Source organism: Megalobrama amblycephala, linkage group LG12, assembly GCF_018812025.1.
Source record: "Megalobrama amblycephala isolate DHTTF-2021 linkage group LG12, ASM1881202v1, whole genome shotgun sequence".
Classification (NCBI taxonomy): Eukaryota; Metazoa; Chordata; class Actinopteri; order Cypriniformes; family Xenocyprididae; genus Megalobrama; species Megalobrama amblycephala.
Genome location: NC_063055.1, coordinates 7229157 through 7249724, shown reverse-complemented (window position 1 = coordinate 7249724; position 20568 = coordinate 7229157). Strand labels below are relative to the sequence as shown.

At 37.4% G+C, this 20568-nt stretch overlaps 1 protein-coding gene across 1 annotated transcript; it reads right to left on the bottom strand.

The window, feature by feature from the left end:
- Positions 1-13190: 13190 nt before the first annotated feature.
- Positions 13191-17143, bottom strand: pim1 (Pim-1 proto-oncogene, serine/threonine kinase). The gene is made up of 6 exons (XM_048209302.1): positions 16768-17143; positions 16483-16589; positions 16225-16275; positions 15750-16116; positions 14775-14951; positions 13191-14692 (listed from the first exon to the last, which is right to left on the bottom strand). Exons 1-6 carry the CDS (start codon positions 16838-16840, stop codon positions 14505-14507), a joined length of 963 nt encoding a protein of 320 aa, XP_048065259.1. The 5' UTR covers positions 16841-17143; the 3' UTR covers positions 13191-14504.
- Between the last annotated feature and the right edge of the window lie 3425 nt (positions 17144-20568).

Here is a 20568-nt window from a genome sequence, read left to right as displayed (position 1 = left end):
TTGGTGAAAATGGAAAGTGCAGCAATTAAATCCTATCGCATTAAAGTACTTAGTGTGTAATTTGTTTAAAGAAGCCACCTATGATGTGGGAGGGAGACATGAAACAGAGCTGAGAAAAGAGGAAGAAGGTGCAAGTGTTCACTTGTCCATATCTGACTGATCATAGGTTGAGGAATGAGGAAGTGATGCGAAGCTTTACGGGAAACCTGCTAGGAGGGGCTGATGGGAAGGCTTGGTATGTAGGAGGTCTTACGACAGATGTACAAAGGGAAACTGTTTGTGTTTGTAAACTCTAGTTGTGTTTTTTTCTGTTGCATTATGAACTCTGTTATGAAACCTCTAGAACATTTCTGATGTATTTGAAATTCTAAAAAGCTTTGCAATATTTGTGTCGCTGTTGGATAAGTCTAATTTTCAGGATATAAACCTAGTGGTTGCTTATTGGCCCACGAAAATATATAATATTTATTTTTTTATTGTTTAGGTTTCTATGGTTAAGCATTAGCGCCAGGGTGTTTGTCCTTTATTTTTTGATATTGCTGTTAACAGTGTTAAAAATGTGTTATTATAGCATTTTGAAAATATATTTTGTAAATATATAGTTGTAAGAAATTACTTCAGAGGTCAAAGTTCAGTGTAAGAGAGTCTGTTTGAATGTACACACTGTCATTTCCCACCTTCCCGAAAAAATATTTAATTTAATAATGTTAATAATTTAGTACTTTTTACATATTAAACACATCATTAGTATCACATCGTGTAATGTTCATGTAAAAGATTTTTGTTAAGACTTCATTAGATTTCATTTTTCAAAATTATTTGATGTTTTTTTTTTGGAGGAAACAATTATGAGAATTTGTCACAGGTGTTTCATTAGTGAGATAAAATTAAATAAAAATAACACAAGTTGCCCTTCATGACTGTGAGGTATAATTCATGTCTGCAGCACAAATGTTGCAGGACGAGTTATGCACTAAAGTTTAATGAAGGTTAAGGGTTTCTTCTCATTTCAACCCCCAAGTATGAGAAATGCCACTAATAATTGTCATAAATAGACAAGAACTTAAAAAAATAATACTCCCAATACTCAAACTCCCATTCGTTCCAATGCATTTCTCCAGTTTGCACGGATCCCACCCACCACAAATCATTCTCCACCATGGGAACTGACTCCAGTGGAGTTCTCAAGTCACTCAAACTCCAGTGAGTAATTTCTGTTGGGGAGGAGGACATACACGGAACCGTCCTCATAACTGCACAAGCTCGTCCCGGCCCTCATATTTGTCCAAACTTGACTGCTGCCACACAGCTATTTACCAAAGGATGAATCACAAGGGGTTTGTCAACAACCGTGTGTTTGCAGTTGCAGGTCGGGATATCGATTCCTGTGCCCTCCCAGTGTAGACGGACAGGAATGTTGCTGAGGTTTGTTCTCGGCTGATGACCTTTAGCTCAAAAGAGCTGAGAGTCGAGTGAGTCACAGAGAAAGGAATGCTGGGTAGCCAAAGGAACCCGCTCGCAAAGGCTTGGGAGAAAGAACTTTAACAGGTAGAAACAGACTCTGATGAGAAAAAGAGTCTGGGTCGTTCTCAGAGGCGCATTCCTATCCGAGCAGCTCCGAAGAGTCCTGGAAACACAGGAAGCAAACTCTCGCTCCCACAGTTCTTTAAAACACACACACACACACTTACTTTTTTAGAGGCTCATCTGCATGCTTATGTGATGTACAATATTTATCACCACAATTAAAAATACAAAAGCCTTTTTAAAATAGACTGTAATGGGTTTTTCACTGTAATATAGAATAATTAAAAAAAATGCTTACACAGGTGCCTGCCTGTGTAAACATTGTTTTAGCAATGCTAAGGTCTTCTGAGTGGTTGCTAGGGTGTTGCTATGCAGTTACTAGGATGTCCACTGGGTGGTTTCTAGCAGTGTTATTACTGATAAATGATAACTAAATAAAAATATATGAATTCATGTAAACATAACTATAAAATAAAAACGAATATAAATGTGAAATTAAACTTAACTACATTTTCATAACTATAAATAAATAAATAAATAAAATGTTTTAGGTTTTGATAGGTTTTCAGGATATAAACCTAGTGGTTGCTTATTGGCCCATGAAAATATATAATATTTATTTTTTTATTGTTTAGCAATGCTAAGGTCTTCTGAGTGGTTGCTAGGGTGTTGCTATGCAGTTACTAGGATGTCCACTGGGTGGTTTCTAGCAGTGTTATTATTGATAAATGATAACTAAATAAAAATATATGAATTAATGTAAACATAACTATAAAATAAAAACTAATATAAATGTGAAATTAAACTTAACTACATTTTCATAACTATAAATAAATAAATAAAATGTTGTAGGTTTTGATAGTCAGCATTTTTAGCAAGACAAAATATACAGAGAAAATATATATTAGATATATATTTAAAGTTTAATTATAACGATATGATAGAACGATAACAATAGTCCACACCAGTGGACAATATCGTTCTGTCAGTCGTGTCAGTTTAGTTGTCTGCCGCATGCTCGAGCTCTTTAAAGTCTGATTCTGATCTGCTGTCATTGTTTTTTATCGTTCATCAGCTGGAGAAAAGGGTTCTGAAAGTGATTCCAATGATATCGTCTCTCTGTGCCGTTATCGCTATAGTTGTGATGTCGCCTGAGAAACAAGCGCGCAGCCATCTTTAGAATTTTGTCTTTGAACTTCCATTCTTGCGGTAACTCTTTATATTTCTATGGCAGCGCTGTCGAAGAGTAATTAGCCGGTGAACCGGATTTACTTATTGTAGAGTTGAAGAAAGTTATCATGTGCATTGTAATGTTTGAAGCGGATGTCATAACAAATGTCAGTAGACTGGGAAGATTTAAAAGAGCGGTTCGTTCATAAATCCGTAAGAACTTAGTGGAGACACAAACCGGAAGACAGAACACAACGAGTGCAGCGCTGAAAAGGGGCGGAGCTACATTTAAGGGCTGTTTACACTACACCGTTTTCAACTAAAAACGGAAAGCTTTTTATTTTGGCCGTTCATTTACACGACAATGGGGTTTTGGTGGCCTGAAAACGCAAACCTTTGAAAACGGGTTTCAAAATGCAAAACAACTATCTGTGAAAACGATAACGCACATGCATATGCATATTAAATGTTCAGTCTATAGGGTATGCATCGACGTCACTTTCCTGCCGAAAACGCGCTCCCTCAGCTGGACTAAAGGCAGGCATACACTGTGCGATTTTCGTCCGATTTTGAGCCGAATTCTGACTCGTGCGACTCTTTTTTGAGTCGGGCCGATTTTCAGCTTTGTCGTGTGTCGTTTGTCGTGCAGTGTTCGTGCAGTGTACACGGGGAAACGAGTGGCGATAAACCTCTCCCGACTGGCAATCGCATGGTCGGATGAAGTTCTGGCATGTCAGAAATTTGGTCGCCCCTCGTGAAGATATCGCACAGTTGAAGCAGAGCTACGAACCGACTTGCCTAAACCCTGTGTTTTTCACCCCACTGCGCCTGCGCGAAAAAAGAAATTAAACCAATCTTCAATGCAGCAAGAAAGAAAACGAAAAGAGGGAGATCTTTAAGTTCCGTAGCTATCAAACTAGCTGCAATTTAGCAAAATGTTGCTTACCTCCAGTTCGTGTTGCATGATGGATAAACCCACGTCTTTCAAGCCACCTGGGTGTACATAACCGGTGCATCTTGTATTAATTTACTTAATAATTAATTTATATGTTTCGCTTTTCACTTTCTATTTACTCATGTAGGCTATTTAATATTCACTTATTAAATGCGGAAATGTGAGTTGTCCATCATTTGGCAATTGGTGATAAAGAAAAATGTCACGTCGCATATAGGAATTTTTTCCATTTTAAACCAGGAAGGCGAGTCAGTGTCTACTTTATATTACACAAGCAATGTACAAACTTTGCGCAAGAGTTATGCCGATGAAGACGTCTCAATCCCCTGTCAATTATTCACCAGTCTTTACAAAAAAATAAAAGTATAACCGACGAGCTTTCGGTGCATATTCTCTCAGAGACAACGAGAGATAAATCCTACTTCAACCTGATAACGGTAGGCTATATATCATAATTTATTTTCTTAATATTTCTCTTGTGGCCCATAAACTGTAGGCTATGTAATGGGTGAAAAAATGAGAAGAGAAGTATTTCGTATATTTAACAGGTTGTTTTTGAAGTGAAGCTGCTTTTCATTGACTGGTTATTGCAGTCTGCGAACACATAGGCTACTGTTAATAATTTTAATTATATGCCTTTAATTCATTGTATAAATGTCTTTAAATAATTTTCGGTGAGGAGTAATTATAAGCTAATCAAATATTTTATTATCCTCGCAGCGCGTCAGTTATGCGGTGATGCGCTATGAAATATTGCGGGCCAAATGAATTGTAGCTAATATCAATTTAATATTAAATAGGCCTACCCTATACTATTACTACTATTACTAATAATAATAATAATAATAATAATAGGCTAATTATTATTATTATTATTTAATATATGAATTGGAAATGCTAAATCCTCTTGATATCCATAGCTGATGCTTTTGACAATATCTCTGGAAACATATTGTCTATCGGCGCATCCCAGTACGTGGGTTTATCGTGCATATTTCAAACGCATAGTGTGAGCAGTCAAGTCACGTCTCGACCATCGGACCGCATGGTGTGAGCACATAAATCGTGCGTTTTGGCTTTCCATCGCACGCGATCTACTCGTACAATGTGAGTTGGTAACCTTGCTGAAATCGCACAGATATCGCACAGTGTATGCTCGCCTTAAGTGGCAAAAGAACCTGCTGCATGACTGGATTTAATTGGAGAAACTGCGAAAACGCGAGTAAAACTAACGAATTACACTAAAGGTTGGAATTGAATGTGTTCCTTAAAACTTGTCAAATAAACCTAATCCATGGATATTGACATGCAGCCAGGAGTCATGTTTCCTGACATTTATATGTGCCTGATTTCGACGCCGGGGAAACACATAAAGCAAATCTGGGATGCGTTTCCCAAAAGCATCGTTAGCCAATGGTCGCAAGTTCCATTGAATTCTATTGGTAACGACGGAATTTGCGATGATGGTTGGTTTTAGGAAACGCACCTCTGCCTGTGAATATTTTATATAACTACAATATAGGTAGGTTTAAATCCGCCTAATCACTTATATCAATGTCATATTGTCCAGCCCTAAAACATATGTAGTTTTATAGTTTTTGTTAGTGTTGTTTATTGAAAAACACCCAATTATGCAGAATATAAGATGGAAAATATTTAATTGATGATTTGTCAAAATAATATATAACAATACAATATGGTATGATTTTACCTCAAAATCCAACAATTTGACACAAAATGATAACTGCAAAACATGTTTCTCTGCCTGGAGTTGCAGTGATCCATTTGCTTCTTTTTTTCTGCAGCTTTCTGCAGTTTTTAAAATATACCTCAGGTTTTGTGTCAAAGCTATTTGTACAGTCAGTCGCAAAGCTCTTTCCCGTTTTGGATGTGTTTTGTGTGTTTTTCGCGACATTGATGCTGAAAACCAATGCTGCCGCTCAGTCTTTTGCCACTCAATGGGCGTGACCGCAGTCGTAACGGTCGACATTGACGTCACGTGCATACCCTCTATAGTGTTTCTTTGCCATCTAATGGCCTGCCAGCAGAATACAGCGTTTATAGTCGTTTTCATGGATTCGTATGAATGACAATGGTGTCGCCTGTACGCGGAAAACTCAAAGGAAAAAATTCTCCGTTGTAAGCTTATCATTGTCGTGTAAACATACCCTTAAGTTTTTTAGAACTAGCATATATCATTATCGTCCTTGGTGTGAACGGGCCACGTCTTTGGATTGGGCCAAAGGTGAACCATCCGTGAAAACCTTGTCTTAACAATTCTAGTGTGGTTGCCAGGGAGTTGATAAAAAAGTGATATTCTGGATAACAGATATCTATGATATTTCTAAATATGGCTCATGGCTTGTCACATCCCTCTATCAAAGCAAGTTTATGTGTTTTTATACTAAGTTTAATACTTCAGGGTTAGGGGTTTTGTGTAAATACCCTAAAGAATAGCTAAATGAACGCTCGCCTTAACAAGACCCACCAATGATACAAAGAATATCATGTTTCTTTAGTAGCGCAGCTTTTGTGCAGACAATTGTGCATGATTATTGCTCAGTTTAATATGGGATTATGGATCCAGCTGGGCACGTGAGTAAACACACACGCGCACACACACATATGCGTGTGAAGCAAATAGAGTTTAATCAGATGGAGGACACAATGACCTTGCCCAAATCATTGTGCCCGTGTGTGGCAGAAACTCTGACTCAATGGGACTAATTATCCAGGTGTACCATGTGTGAGCCAAACACAGACACACCTGCAGGTGCGGGGAGATCTGAAACCGTCTGGGTCATTTCTGAACACATGCAACAACACGGTCTTCTTATTAATATTCTCACTCTCAATTTCCTCTGGCCCGAGTGTTTCAGTGTTGTTCGAACTGTGTGTGTTTGTGTGTGTGGGAAGATTACTCAACAGATCCGGTTCTTTGAGAGGGAGGAAAGTGTGTTTTGAGCCAGCTGGGTTTCTCTTTCCATTTCCCAGCAGTGTGAAAGAGCGCAATGAGAAAGAGAGGGAGTGAACAGAATAGCAACTAGAACTCTTAACCCAAGCAAAGGAAAGTTCAGGGTCAGCTTAGATAATGTGTTTGATTATTACGATAATGCATGCTTCCATTCGCTCAGCTTCAAAAGACTGGAAAATGCTGACTGATATTTTGTTGGAAGAAATTGTAAACATTTTATTTAAACACATTTGCATTTCCCACACACACTTCAAGAAGTGCTGTTGTGACCTGAAATTGTTATTTATACCGGATCTGACCCTTAAAACAATTTTTGTTAGTGCAGCTTAATTTATTTAGGTTAATCTGAAAATGTGTTTGACTAATATTCCCATATATATATATATATATATATATATATATATATATATATATATATATATATATATATATATATATATATATATATATATATATATATGGGAATATCATATATAATAATATATAAACCATCAAAATAGAAGGAACATATTTTATATTTTGCATATACCACACAATTTGGCATATTTTATTACGTTATTACAAACAAAACAATAGCACAACCATACAATATGCATACAAAATCTTTAACAAATTTTTAATAATATTTGAATAATAGACACTTTTAGCCACTACTATATATATTACTTGACACATTTTTACATTGTAGTAAAAATATTACAAAGAAAATCTCTCTTTATATCTCAAATGTCTATCCTAGTCTGTAATTAGATTAAACGAAGAGCAAAATTCCCAGTAATCTCATTGTGTCTCCAAGAGTTTCAGAAAAGATAAAGTGAAAAGAACAGTTAAGTCTTTAACATCAACAACTGTCTGATTTGAAATCCCAACAATGTCTCACACTGCTCAGATTCAAAGTCTGCTAGTCAGAATGAACAAAAACATCTCTCATCAAATTCTTCCAAGAGCAAATCATCTGAGCTATGCTCTCTGCATTAATTTTACACCTCTATACTCTTACTGTACGTCATTTGTGTCTATATTTAGTTCTCGTTTGAAATCTTAGGAGAAACATCTGAAATAAAGTTCATACATTACACATCTCAGCAATGAAAGAGCGTCTTCTGAGCAGTCAGTCAGATATTCCTCTGGGTGTATTGTGGAAAGAAATGATAAAAATATAATTGTGATTATAAATTTTGTCGTATTTAAAAATAGGACAGATGTTGCATATAAATGCTATAAATAATACACCACAAGCATTAAACACATTGACGGTGACACAATATGCTTCTTTGTTAGAGGAGATTTTCAGCATGGATTTGTAAATATTCAGATATTGTACGGAGCATTTTCTCAGAAACTTGTTTGTACTGTTTTGCGGTGATTATGCAACAGCAGCAGGGATGATTCAGCAGTCAAATGTTCACTCATAGATTCCAACTATGCAAATTCTCGTCAGCTATTTGACTCTCATTTTAAAATCAGTTTGCATGCGAGGCACTCGCTTCCATCCTTTGACTGCCTTTCATCAAACCAAACTGAGGAACTGAGCTTCTCCACAGTTTCACTCTCACACGCAGGTTCCTATTAGCACCAAAAAAGGTTTTACTGCCTGATGCCATAGAAGAATCTTCTTTGAAGATAACATGAAATTATTAAAAAAAAAAAAAAAAGAACCCATTCATAATAAGCTTAAGAACTTGCGTGCCTCTGAAATGAATTTCCTTATCGCCTGGGCCACAAAGGTACGGAGCACATAGGGGACATGCCGATGGAAAAAAATAAGAGATGGGAGGTAAAAATTCACTCGCAAAAGTATTGCACTCCGATGAGAAACTTTGCGTTCGCTTGTAAAAGCACTGAAATATAGTTAAGGAACGTATACGTTTCTTGTGGAACGCAAAAGTTTTGCAAGTGAATGCAACAATTTTGTGAGCAAACTCAAAGTTTCTTGGGGGGAAAGTAATGCAAATGTTTTGTGAGAAAACTACTAATAATTCTGTATTATGACATTTGGCAATGTCACTTTGTAAAAAAGACGTCTGTGCACATACACATTCAAACGCACATACCTATAGACTAAACACGTAAATGAATGGAAAGAATGCATTAAAATGCAAATGCAAAGTTTCTTGGTGGAACGCAAAGGTTTTTTGAGCAAACCCAAAATTTCTTAGTGAGGGGGAACGCAAAAGTTTTGTGAACGAACGCAAAGTTTCTTAGTGGAATGCAAAAGTTTTGTGAACGAACGCAAAGTTTCTTAGTGGAATGCAAAAGTTTTGTGAACGAACGCAAAGTTTCTTAGCGGAATGCAAAAGTTTTGTGAACGAACGCAAAGTTTCTTGGTGGAATGCAAAAGGTTTGTGAACGAACGCAAAGTTTCTTAGTGGAACGCAAAAGTTTTGAGAACGAATGCAAAGTTTCTTGGTGGAATGCAAAAGGTTTGTGAACGAACGCAAAGTTTCTTAGTGGAACGCAAAAGTTTTGAGAACGAACGCAAAGTTTCTTGGTGGAATGCAAAAGTTTTGTGAACGAACGCAAAGTTTCTCAGGGAGGAACACAAAAGTTTTGTGAACGAACGCAAAGTTTCTTAGTGGAATGCAAAAGTTTTGTGAACGAACGCAAAGTTTCTTAGTGGAATGCAAAAGGTTTGTGAACGAACGCAAAGTTTCTTAGTGGAACGCAAAAGTTTTGAGAACGAACGCAAAGTTTCTTGGTGGAATGCAAAAGGTTTGTGAACGAACGCAAAGTTTCTTAGTGGAACGCAAAAGTTTTGAGAACGAACGCAAAGTTTCTTGGTGGAATGCAAAAGTTTTGTGAACGAACGCAAAGTTTCTCAGGGAGGAACACAAAAGTTTTGTGAACGAACGCAAAGTTTCTTAGCGGAATGCAAAAGTTTTGTGAACGAACGCAAAGTTTCTTGGTGGAATGCAAAGGTTTTGTGAACAAACGCAAACTTTCTTGGTAAAACACAAAAGTTTTGTGAACGAACGCAAAGTTTCTCGGGGGGGGGGACGCAAATGTTTTGTGAATGAACGCAAAGTTTCTCGGGGGGGGACACAAAAGTTTTGTGAACGAATGCAAAGTTTCTCGGGGGGGAACGCAAACATTTTGTGAATGAACAAACTTTCTTGGGAGGAAAGCAAAGGTTTTGTGAGAGAACGCAAAGGTTCTTGGTAGAACAAAAGTTTTGTGAAAGAACACAGACTTTCTTGGGGGGAATGCAAAAGTTTTGTGAGAGCAAACGCAAACTCATTTTCTACCTTTAGGGGCTCTGTACGAAGTCAAACTTTTTAATTCGGCAAGTGTTTATTCATCATCTTGTTTTTTCCAACTGGTATGCTGTTCGTTTTCTGTGGAACACAAAAGAAGAATTTTTTATGAATCTTCAAGCAGATCTTTTCAACATTTCATAGAGCATTTCAAAAAGAAAACATTTCAAAAAGAAAAAAACATCAAAGATAAAATAAAAGAACAACATAAAAGTGCTCCACATGACACTATATCCATGCCTTCTGAATCCATAATATCTTTGTGTTAAGAACAGACCCAAAATTTAAGATCTCCAAGTCTGATTATGGATGTAGATAAGATTTGAATGCTTCAGCAGAGAAGACTATACAGATAAAATATTCTTGATAAGAAGAAGGTTACATGTTAAACCTGATGTGCTGTTGAACAACCTTTATTTTTAAAAGTGTACATAATCTGTGTGCTAACGTTCACATGTTGAAGAATATTGAACTTGATATCCAATAAGTGGATTTTTGGCTCTGCTTTGGTCATTTGTCAAAGCTTGAGAATGGATGTGTGAATGAATCAGTCGCTGTTTCCCTCTTAAATCGACCCACGTCAGGTTTAGTCACATACCCCTTCGGATGCCGGCTGATCAGGTGCGCCTCGGGTCATATGCACCGCATTGTAACTCATTTAGGGCTGCGGTGTAAACACTTGAGAAGGTTTTTGTGAGAGGATTAATGAAAGGCTTAACAAGAACGTTCCCCGCTTGGCCGTGTGTTTCCTCATAGGGAGGGCAGCAGCATTTATGGGCACACGATGGGATCAGGTCAGGACGCCCCATACTGGGGGCCATGCTGTCCTGGGTTTTATGGTACATAAGAGAAAAACAGCAATCAACAAATCAGGCTTATTTCTCTCATAAGATTTACCTTAAATGTTCTGAATCCGAGCACAATCTGAAACTGATCACTAGCAGAGAATTTATTATTATATTTAACCTTGATGTGGAATGACAGTAGGGTTCCAGAAGTATAATTTAATTGGATTTTTAATGACATGCACAGTTTTCTTTCCTGACATATATATATATATATATATATATATATATATATATATATTATTTTAACTCTGGGTGGGCCATACTGAAGGGCTTTTTCGACATTTTTTTTTTTTGCTATTTGCTATTGCTAAATGGAATCAGGTGGTTTGAGAGAGCATTTTATTGGGTAAATATTTGTATACGCCCCCCGAGTGCAAGATAAGTTGTCAATATTTTTGGTCTGTTTTCCCAGAAGACTGTAAATATTTAAACCGTTTATCAGCTTTTAAGAGTACACAAGCTTATAAATGACCTTAAAGCTAATAAACATGGACTAAAAACTACAAAGGTCTAATATTGATTTAATGGTGATGATAAATGCATGGTTACTTTATTTTGAAAATAGTGTTTAAACACACAGAAATGTAATTTCTCCCATTAAGTACTCACCCTCGTGTTGTTCCAAACCCGAAAGACCTTAGTTCATCTTCAGAACAAAAATTAAGTTATTTTTGATGAAATCCAAGTTTTTTTATCCCCCATAGTAAGCAACATAATTACTGTCATTCAAGGTCCAGAAAAGTAGCAAAAACAAAACAAAAATAACGACTTTATTCAACAGTTTCTTCTCAACCTTGTCAGTCTTGTATGCAGTTCAGGCAGTTCAGCACTTCCATGTTTACGTCCGAATGCCGGCTCAGCATTGGCCGACGCTGTTCACGTGAGCAGAACGACTCATGCGTGTGATGCTGACAATGAACAATGCAAAGAAGAAATTGTTGAATAAAGTATTTATTTTTGTTTTGTTTCTGCGCACAAAAAGTATTCTCGCGCTTCATAACATTAAGGTTGAACCACTGTAGTCACGTGGACTATTTTAACAATGTTTTTACTACCTTTCTGGACCTTGAATGACGGTAATTATGTTGCTTTCTATAACAGATGAAAAACCTCTCAGTTTTCATCAAAAATATCTTAAAGGATTAGTCCACTTTTAAATACACTTTTCCTGATAAATTTACTCACCCCCATGTCATCCAAGATGTTCATGTCTTTCTTTCGTCAGTCGAAAAGAATGTTTTCCTCAAAAACCTTCATTTCTTTTCGACTGACGAAAGAAAGACATGAACATCTTGGATGACATGGGGGTGAGTAAATTTATCAGGAAAAGTGTATTTAAAAGTGGACTAATCCTTTAATTTTTGTTCCAAAGATGAACGAAGGTCTTACATATTTGGAACGACACTTAAATTTCGAAACACTTATGACGTAACGGAGCCTCGTTTACTGAAATCACGTGACTTTGGCAGTTTGATATGCACTCCGAACCACTGATTCAAACAAAAGATTCGTAAAGCTTCGAAGCTTCATGAAGCAGTGTTTTGAAATCACCCATCACTAGATATTGTTGAATAAGTTATGTTGTTTTTGTTTTTGGCACACAAAAAGTATTCTGGTCGCTTCACAACATTAAGGTTGAACCACTGTAGTCACATGAACTGTTTTAAACATGTCTTTAGTAGCTTTCTGGGCATCTGAAAGTGTTAATTATCTTGCTGTCAATAGAGGCCTCACTGAGTCATCGGATTTTATCAAAAATATCTTAATTTGTGTTCTGAAGATAAACAAAGGTCTTACGGGTGTGGAACGACATGATGGTGAGTAATTAATGATAGAATTTTCATTTTTGGGTGATCTAACCCTTTAATTACATCAATTGCAGTGAGTCCTGTTTCATTTTTATTATTTAAAGATTTTCAAATCAAAGTTTCACATTTATAATGTAGTGATGCATCTCAGAGCTGGTTGGTTTGGTTCATGGCTCAGATGTTTAAGAACAATTTCTTTGAAATGGAAAAAATGAATGGGAAAAATACTTCTGGAACCAAGGCCACAGAGCAAGTGAGGCTTTATGTATAGCTCTCTATCTTTATGTTCTAAAAAGAACGGCATCTTTTTAATGCTATTTAAAGCATACTTTACACTATCTACAAAAACACAGATAAAGTATATGCCGTTAGCTATCGCGTGTATCCAGTTCAGGAGTCCGTCTTTAAGAAATATGGACCCCTGTGGTTATAATCACCCCAGATTAAAGATACACTATCAATATAAAACGATAAGAGCGTTATTAAAGTTAGCTAAATGGATTTACAACTAATACCACTGCAATCTGTCCATCTCTGCTTCTCAAATGGCATCTGCTGATTGTCCGTTTAAAGCAGTTTATAAGACCACCAACTGATATTGCTGTAATCACAGACAGAATCTAAAAAAGCAAGTCATACCAGGGAAACCAGAAGGAATGTTAAAAAAATATTTATTGACAACTGTGTAAAAAAATAGCTTTCTAAAACAATTTACATTGCTAAATCAAAAAAACAAAACAAAATCCAACTTGCAATCATGCCTACTAAAAGTGAAAAAGAAACCATGTAAAATCACTCGTTCCTCAAACATTCACGAGGTCATTTTCTCTAACATAAGCACAGCAGACAGTTTAAATTAGGTGACAAACAGGACTTCAGACTGGTATGGTTTACCATCAGCAGTTCTCCATGCATCGAGAAACAGAAGTGCTTTTGAGGATTATTTACAACACATGTACACATATCGTTCTCAAAAAAGGCTTTAAATATGGTAAAAATACATTTAAATAATTTGTGGGCCCTTCGGTGGTGGAATGAGAAAAACTTTGCTTTTCTATAAATAAATAAATAAATACTTCCACTTCGATCTCGTTTTTTAAGACACTCCAATAAATATCATTTACACATAAGCCTCGTCATGGAATTGCGTCATCTGACCGAGCTATTTACAATATAAACAAAAATAATATGCAGAAAATGTAGTCTTTCACGTTGTAGTTGCATTGCTTTGTGCATCTGTGACAACGAGTGGTAGTTGTTGAGGGTTACTCAGTACAAAGGAAGAGGAAAAAAGAGTGAGGTAAGACTTTTCATTCTGCAGAGGTTTTGTGAGGTCGATTTGGTTACTCTCTCTCTCTGACGTATTAGAGTAAGACCGACAGTTACCTGCCAGAAGCAGGTAAAGTGGAAGCAAGAAGGTAAAAAAAGACATCTGGTTAAGGAGTAGAGTGTTACAGTGGCTATTACTCGATTCAAGTTTTTCCACAAAAAAACAAAAAACAAAACAAACCCTTGATCTTTCACAGAAGGCACTAAAATTATTAAGCTCGGCTGATCTGCTTCTTAAAGGAACAGCCCTGACAGCGCACCAAAGCCTCCCATCGTAGCAGATCGACTAGCCGTCATCACAGCACGACTTCTCGCCACCGCTTCGGGTGTTCCCGAGCTCTTCCCTACACTGGCTGCGAAGATCTAGCCGCGTCCGACAGCAGTTTTGACAGTCATTTGGTTCCTACGAGCCAGACTTTCGGGACCCTGAGCCATAGGGGAGCAGGAGACGAGAGAGATAACAGATCTCACTAAAAAGTGGACCTCTCCCTTTTTTTGGCCTGGCCTAGAACTCCCACCTAGCAGCAATGCTCAAAACAAAAGAATAACATGTTTGTTTTTTTTCATTTGCACTGCTCAGCCCACAGGTCCCCTGGGGGGGGGGTTGCTCTATGTCTCTATGTATGCATTCAGATAGAGTCATTTGCACACAGTGACTGCTGGGAAAGCAGCAGGCTGATGCTCGTGGCTGATGCTGTGAAGCCTGATCTCAGTGTTGTCTGTAGGGGGCGCCGTGCTCTGCATCCAAGGGTGGTTGATGATGTCCTCGAAAGACGGGCGATCTGCAGGGCGGAGGGCTAAGCACCACTTGATAAGCTGCTGACATTCTGCAAAAGAACAGGATGTGATTATAGCACGGCAATAAACCCATAAAACTCCTCGAAGGTGCGTCATATGAACAGGTCTTACCTGTGGAGATTCTCCGCCTGAACAGCACCTGTCCTCGTACGATCTCTTCATCCTGCTCGAATGGGATGTCCCCACAGACCATGTCGTATAGCAGAATGCCCAGAGACCACACGGTGGCGGATCTACCGTGGTAGCGGTGAAATTTGATCCACTCTGGTGGACTGTAAACACGTGTACCTGAGAACAAAAAACAGAAAAATGCATTTAAATCCATTATTCTGCAACACTTAAGCACATAAAGATCACACAAAACTGCAAATAATCCTTCATTTTATTAGGTGTGGCAGGAAAACGAGGCACTAAACCAAACACTGTAGTAATAGGTGTGGCAGGAAAAGGTGTGGAGTGTTTGAACTTTATTGCTATGGCACAACATTAATGTGCACAGTCATGTGCTGCGGTAGCGTGACAGTAGACTTGCGCATGTGGGGAAACTGGTTGCCATGTGACTTGTGTTTACAAACTTTGAGTTGTAATAATTCCAATTCCCACCGGCGGGGGCGCCAAAACCACAACCCAGCGCACTGCTTTTCCCCAAAGCAACATTATACAAAAAATAAACAAATCATCATGCTGGCCGATTGATTTAGCGTAACATCGGGTGTCAACGATGAAAGGGGGTCATAATACACATTTATCAAGCGAGCAATGCCAAATTTCGTTTGATACGCGTTTTAAAACGCCTCCATATATAAACACACACCCTTTCCAGATCTTGACAGGGTTCCCAAACCCTATAAACATCAAATATCCATGTTTAAATATATTTAAAAACATACTGAGCAATTTCTACCCTAATTCCTGTTATATGTATATACATTTAGAAGTCACAAGGCATTTAGGCATTTTGTTTATATAAACATTTATATTCACAGTATAAATGTCCATGAGGCCGTATTTTAAATTTCCTTGGTTGTGCCACGTTTTCCGTGACCGTGGGAACCTTGGCTTGAAGGTCATGCAAATGGCTCTTACCGTCGAAATCGGTGTAAACGGTGTCTTTGAGTAATGCCCCTGATCCGAAGTCGATGAGCTTCAGATCGCCGGTTCGCAGATCGATGAGAATGTTCTCGTCTTTAATGTCACGGTGAACGACGCCACTGTTGTGGCAGTGACGCACCGCTTCCAGAACCTGGCGGAAAAAGTTCTTGGCCAGCTCCTCCGGTAACGCGCCCTTCTCCGTGATGAAATCAAAGAGGTCCTTGACTGCCTCCGGTCTTTCCATGACGATAATGAAGCTGTCCGGTCGCTCGTACCAGTCCAGCATCTTGATCACGCCACGGAATCCAGTCCCGACCTTCTTTAACAGGACGATCTCCATAGGGACGCGCGCGCCATTGGGCTGGAAACGGAGGACATGTTCGTTTTAGCGACGCATGTCGCATTTAAAAACACATTTTCTACACAAATAGTATGAAAACCATCTAACGTTATGTAATTGAATACTCACCAACTCTCCCCATTCAGTCACACGATCTTTTGCAACATGCTTGATGGCAACCTAGAAATTAAACAAATGCATCATTAAACAGTGAATACATTATATTTATATTTCTATATATATATATATATATATATATATATATATATATATATATATATATATATATATATATATATATATTATAGACGTGTTTGCTATACACGTTATATACATTATAAACGTTTACATGGATGTAAACAATAATCATCTATTCAGGAAACCTACCGGTGCGCCATCAGCGATCCTTAAACCTGCGTACACCGTCCCGAAACCACCGCTTCCCAGCACAGAGCCGACCTGATACACCTTCTCGAACGGCTCTTTCTCCTTAACTGTCGATAAAAGATATGATAGACTCATAAGAATGGATAAAAGTCATATAATTACATAAAAATGCGAAAGCTGACGCACGCGCCATTCCCAGCACTCAAGTCTGCTGACGTGAACGAGCCCAAGACCACAACACACACACACACACACAAGCGCGCACGAGAATAACCGTCCACTAACCTTGAAGCTGGATTTTAGCCGGCATGTCCACGGTGGAAATGTGAGCAAATGTGTTGAATTTTGATAGAAGCATTTTATATTCCGAAATGAGAGTTCTTCTTAAAGGTTATTCCAATGTTGAGGTCGAAATCCGTCGTGTAGAGATGGATGTAGGGAAGGTCTATGTGAAGGATCCGGTCTATAAACCTGTAGAAATCCCTTCTCATCGAGGCTCGATGGGTTTTGTTTCTCAAGACGACCCTTTAAACGACCGCACGACGTCTATTCCAGTTTGGAATATAAAATAAACAAACGATTAATATTTCGAAGATAAATATTATTGTCTGAGGCGCGCGACGGACACAAATACCCGGCTTTCTAAATCGTGAAGGAGGGGCAAGAGTCGTTATATACCAGTAGTAAAAGGGAGGGGTAGCTCCGAGTACGTCAACAGTGGCCACGCCCACAAACACGATTCAGCCAATGAGTAATACGCCTGCCTCTGCAAAAAAGGTCAATCAAATATGAAAATCGAGGAAAACGTAGACGTGGCGGGAATCAAAACGCGCCAAATAGTGGAGGCTTTTTTTTTTTTTTTTTGATGGCGTTGAACCGGCATGGGGTAGACATGGAGAATGATTCACATGGCTGTGTATATAACAAAGCCCCCGTTGCAAATTCGGAACATTATTTCATAGACGTATGAAGTGTATTACAAAAATAGATGCATGCCTTATACATACAATCTTTTAAAATGATAAGAGAGCTTTTCAGTTTAAAAGTCAATGTGCAACAAAGTTTTCCCTGCATGCAATCATTTCACATGATCTGGGATGAAGAGACAATAAAGTTAAAAAATAAACAATACATTTTAAAAAGTTCTGCAGTTTTAATGCAACCCACAGTTTCCTTCTCTATACATGAAATAAGCATCATCATCCCACTGGACAACTCTTTTGTTTGTTTTGTTTCAGTCGTGTGAAGTAGGTCTACAAAGTGTATATGAAGACCATGTGCACCACATTACCTCATTAATCTCAAATTAGTGAGCAAAGTTTTTTCTCCTATTGGCGGTCAACAGGCTTTATTTAAGTTGAGAACAATACCGGTTGCTATATGGAAATGAGGCGCATACCAGGCATTCTTTCAAATTGGGTGGCCGGTTTTAAACTCGGCGGCAGGATGTGGGAAACTTGAGATAAAAGACTTGCAGACCCATCCCCCATGTCTCTTGTCCTCTTTTCCCGCGCAGATTATTGTTTGAATGGCACTTCACTTGCTCTCCCAGTTTTCTGTATTTTCCCTGCCCTTTGCTAATACGCCTAAACATAAACAAAACAACGGATGTAAACCTATATTTGGGAGGTTTTACACCTGGTCAACTTATCTTCTTTATAGAATGTAAACAGAACTATTGGCAAATAGTTAAGTAGTAAGACCAAGTGTAAATGCCCTCAATGACCCATTTGAGACGGAGAGTAATCCGATCACTCAAACGCATACAAAGACACAACCAAGTGTAATTGCATCTGGTTGTTCTGGCCACATATGTAAACTTTACTCCTCCCAAACAAAACAACATCAGTATACGGAAGTTTGGAAGTCCTGCAAATGACACGTGGATGAGACACATGGATGGAGAAACTAAAAAACTCTAAATAAGAATTGCCATATGGGCTGAAGAGGGCATTTAACAGAGAATTTTGCTGCCCAGCATTAGCATCATCACGGAAATGAACTCTGTTATATTTGCATAGCGTGGGAAGATTGTATTTATATCCGTTCTGCGGAGACACATTTTGTGGCCAAGTGTAAATTTAATGTGCATATACAATTAGATAGCAACTAATAAAAACATATGAAGTGACGATAGTAGCCCCAAATAGCCTATATATTCAAACACTTGAGTCACATTTAAGATATATGAATGTCATTGCATTAGACCAGTGTTTCCCGACATTTTTTCAGTCACGCACATTCAGAAAATGTTCAAAAATTTGTGGCACCCTACACTAGTGTAGTCACAATACTGGAATTTCTAACTACAATACCTTGAAAATTATTGATATTCGATACCACGGGGAAGACCTGCCATATCATATAGATATTTTTAATATCAAATTTTTTTGTCCATCCATAGGCAATCAATAATTTCTTCTGAACACGGTAAACCCTAACGCTCAAAATAATTAATTGGTTTGAGTAGGGCAAACTCAAATTAAACAAATGTGTTCAATGAAATTAACTTTTATGAGTATTTAGAACTTTCTTTTTCTTTTGAGTTCACGAAACTGACACATTTGAAGTAATCTGAATCGTTTCATTGTTTTGAGTAACTTGTTTCTTTTAATTTAAACAAACTTAAATTTACTTACATAATAACTTAGAAGAGTTTCTGTTATTTTTTGTTTTGTTTTTTGCTGAATTGGCTATAGCTAGCTAAATTTCCACTACTACAAATATTTGAATTGAGATTACATGATAAATTTATGTTAAATGTATGAATTAACTTACTCAGAATTTTCAAGTTAAGAGCAATTAAATTGTATGAGTAATCTTCCAGTTCTGCTTTTAAACTTTTAATTTCTTAACTTAACAACTAGCTTAAAAACTATGTCACGTGTGACCTTTCCAACATGATTACGTGATGCGTGGCAATCGCAGAGCTAGAGCAAGACGAGCATTTGTGGTTAAAAAGTACATAAATTTTTATTTTTTTAGAAAATGATCGATCGTTTTGCTGCCCAGCATTAGCATCATCACGGAAGTGAACTCTGTTATATTTGCATAGCGTGGGAAGATTGTATTTATATCCGTTCTGCGGAGACACATTTTGTGGCCAAGTGTAAATTTAATGTGCATATACAATTAGATAGCAACTAATAAAAACATATGAAGTGACGATAGTAGCCCCAAATAGCCTAAATTTTAAAACACTTGAGTCACATTTAAGATATATGAATGTCATTGCATTAGACCAGTGTTTCCCAACCTTTTTTCAGTCACGCACATTCAGAAAATGTTCAAAAATTTGTGGCACCCTACACTAGTGTAGTCACGATACTGGAATTTCTAACTACAATACCTTGAAAATTATTGATATTCGATACCACGGGGAAGACCTGCCATATCATATAGATATTTGTAATATCAAATTTTTTTATCCATCCATAGGCAATCAATAATTTCTTCTGAACACTGTAAACCCTAACGCTCAAAATAATTAATTGGTTTGAATAGGGCAAACTCAAATTAAACAAATGTGTTCAATGAAATTAACTTTTATGAGTATTTAGAACTTTCTTTTTCTTTTCAGTTCACGAAACTGACACATTTGAAGTAATCTGAATCGTTTCATTGTTTTGAGTACTAACTTGTTTCTTTTAATTTAAACAAACTTAAATTTACCTATATAATAACTTAGAAGAGTTTCTGTTTTTTTTTTGTTTTTTTTGCTGAATTGGCTATAGCTAGCTAAATTTCCACTACTACAAATATTTGAATTGAGATTACATGATAAATTTAAGTTAAATGTATGAATTAACTTACTCAGAATTTTCAAGTTAAGAGCAATTAAAATGTATGAGTAATCTTCCAGTTCTGTTTACTTAAACTTTTAATTTCTTAACTTAACAACTAGCTTAAAAACTATGTCACGCGCGACCTTTCCAACATGATTACGTGATGCGTGGCAATCGCAGAGCTGGAGCAAGATGAGCATTTGTGGTTAAAAAGTATATACATTTTTATTTTTTTAGAAAATGATCAATCGTTTTGCTGCCCAGCATTAGCATCATCACGGAAGTGAACTCTGTTATATTT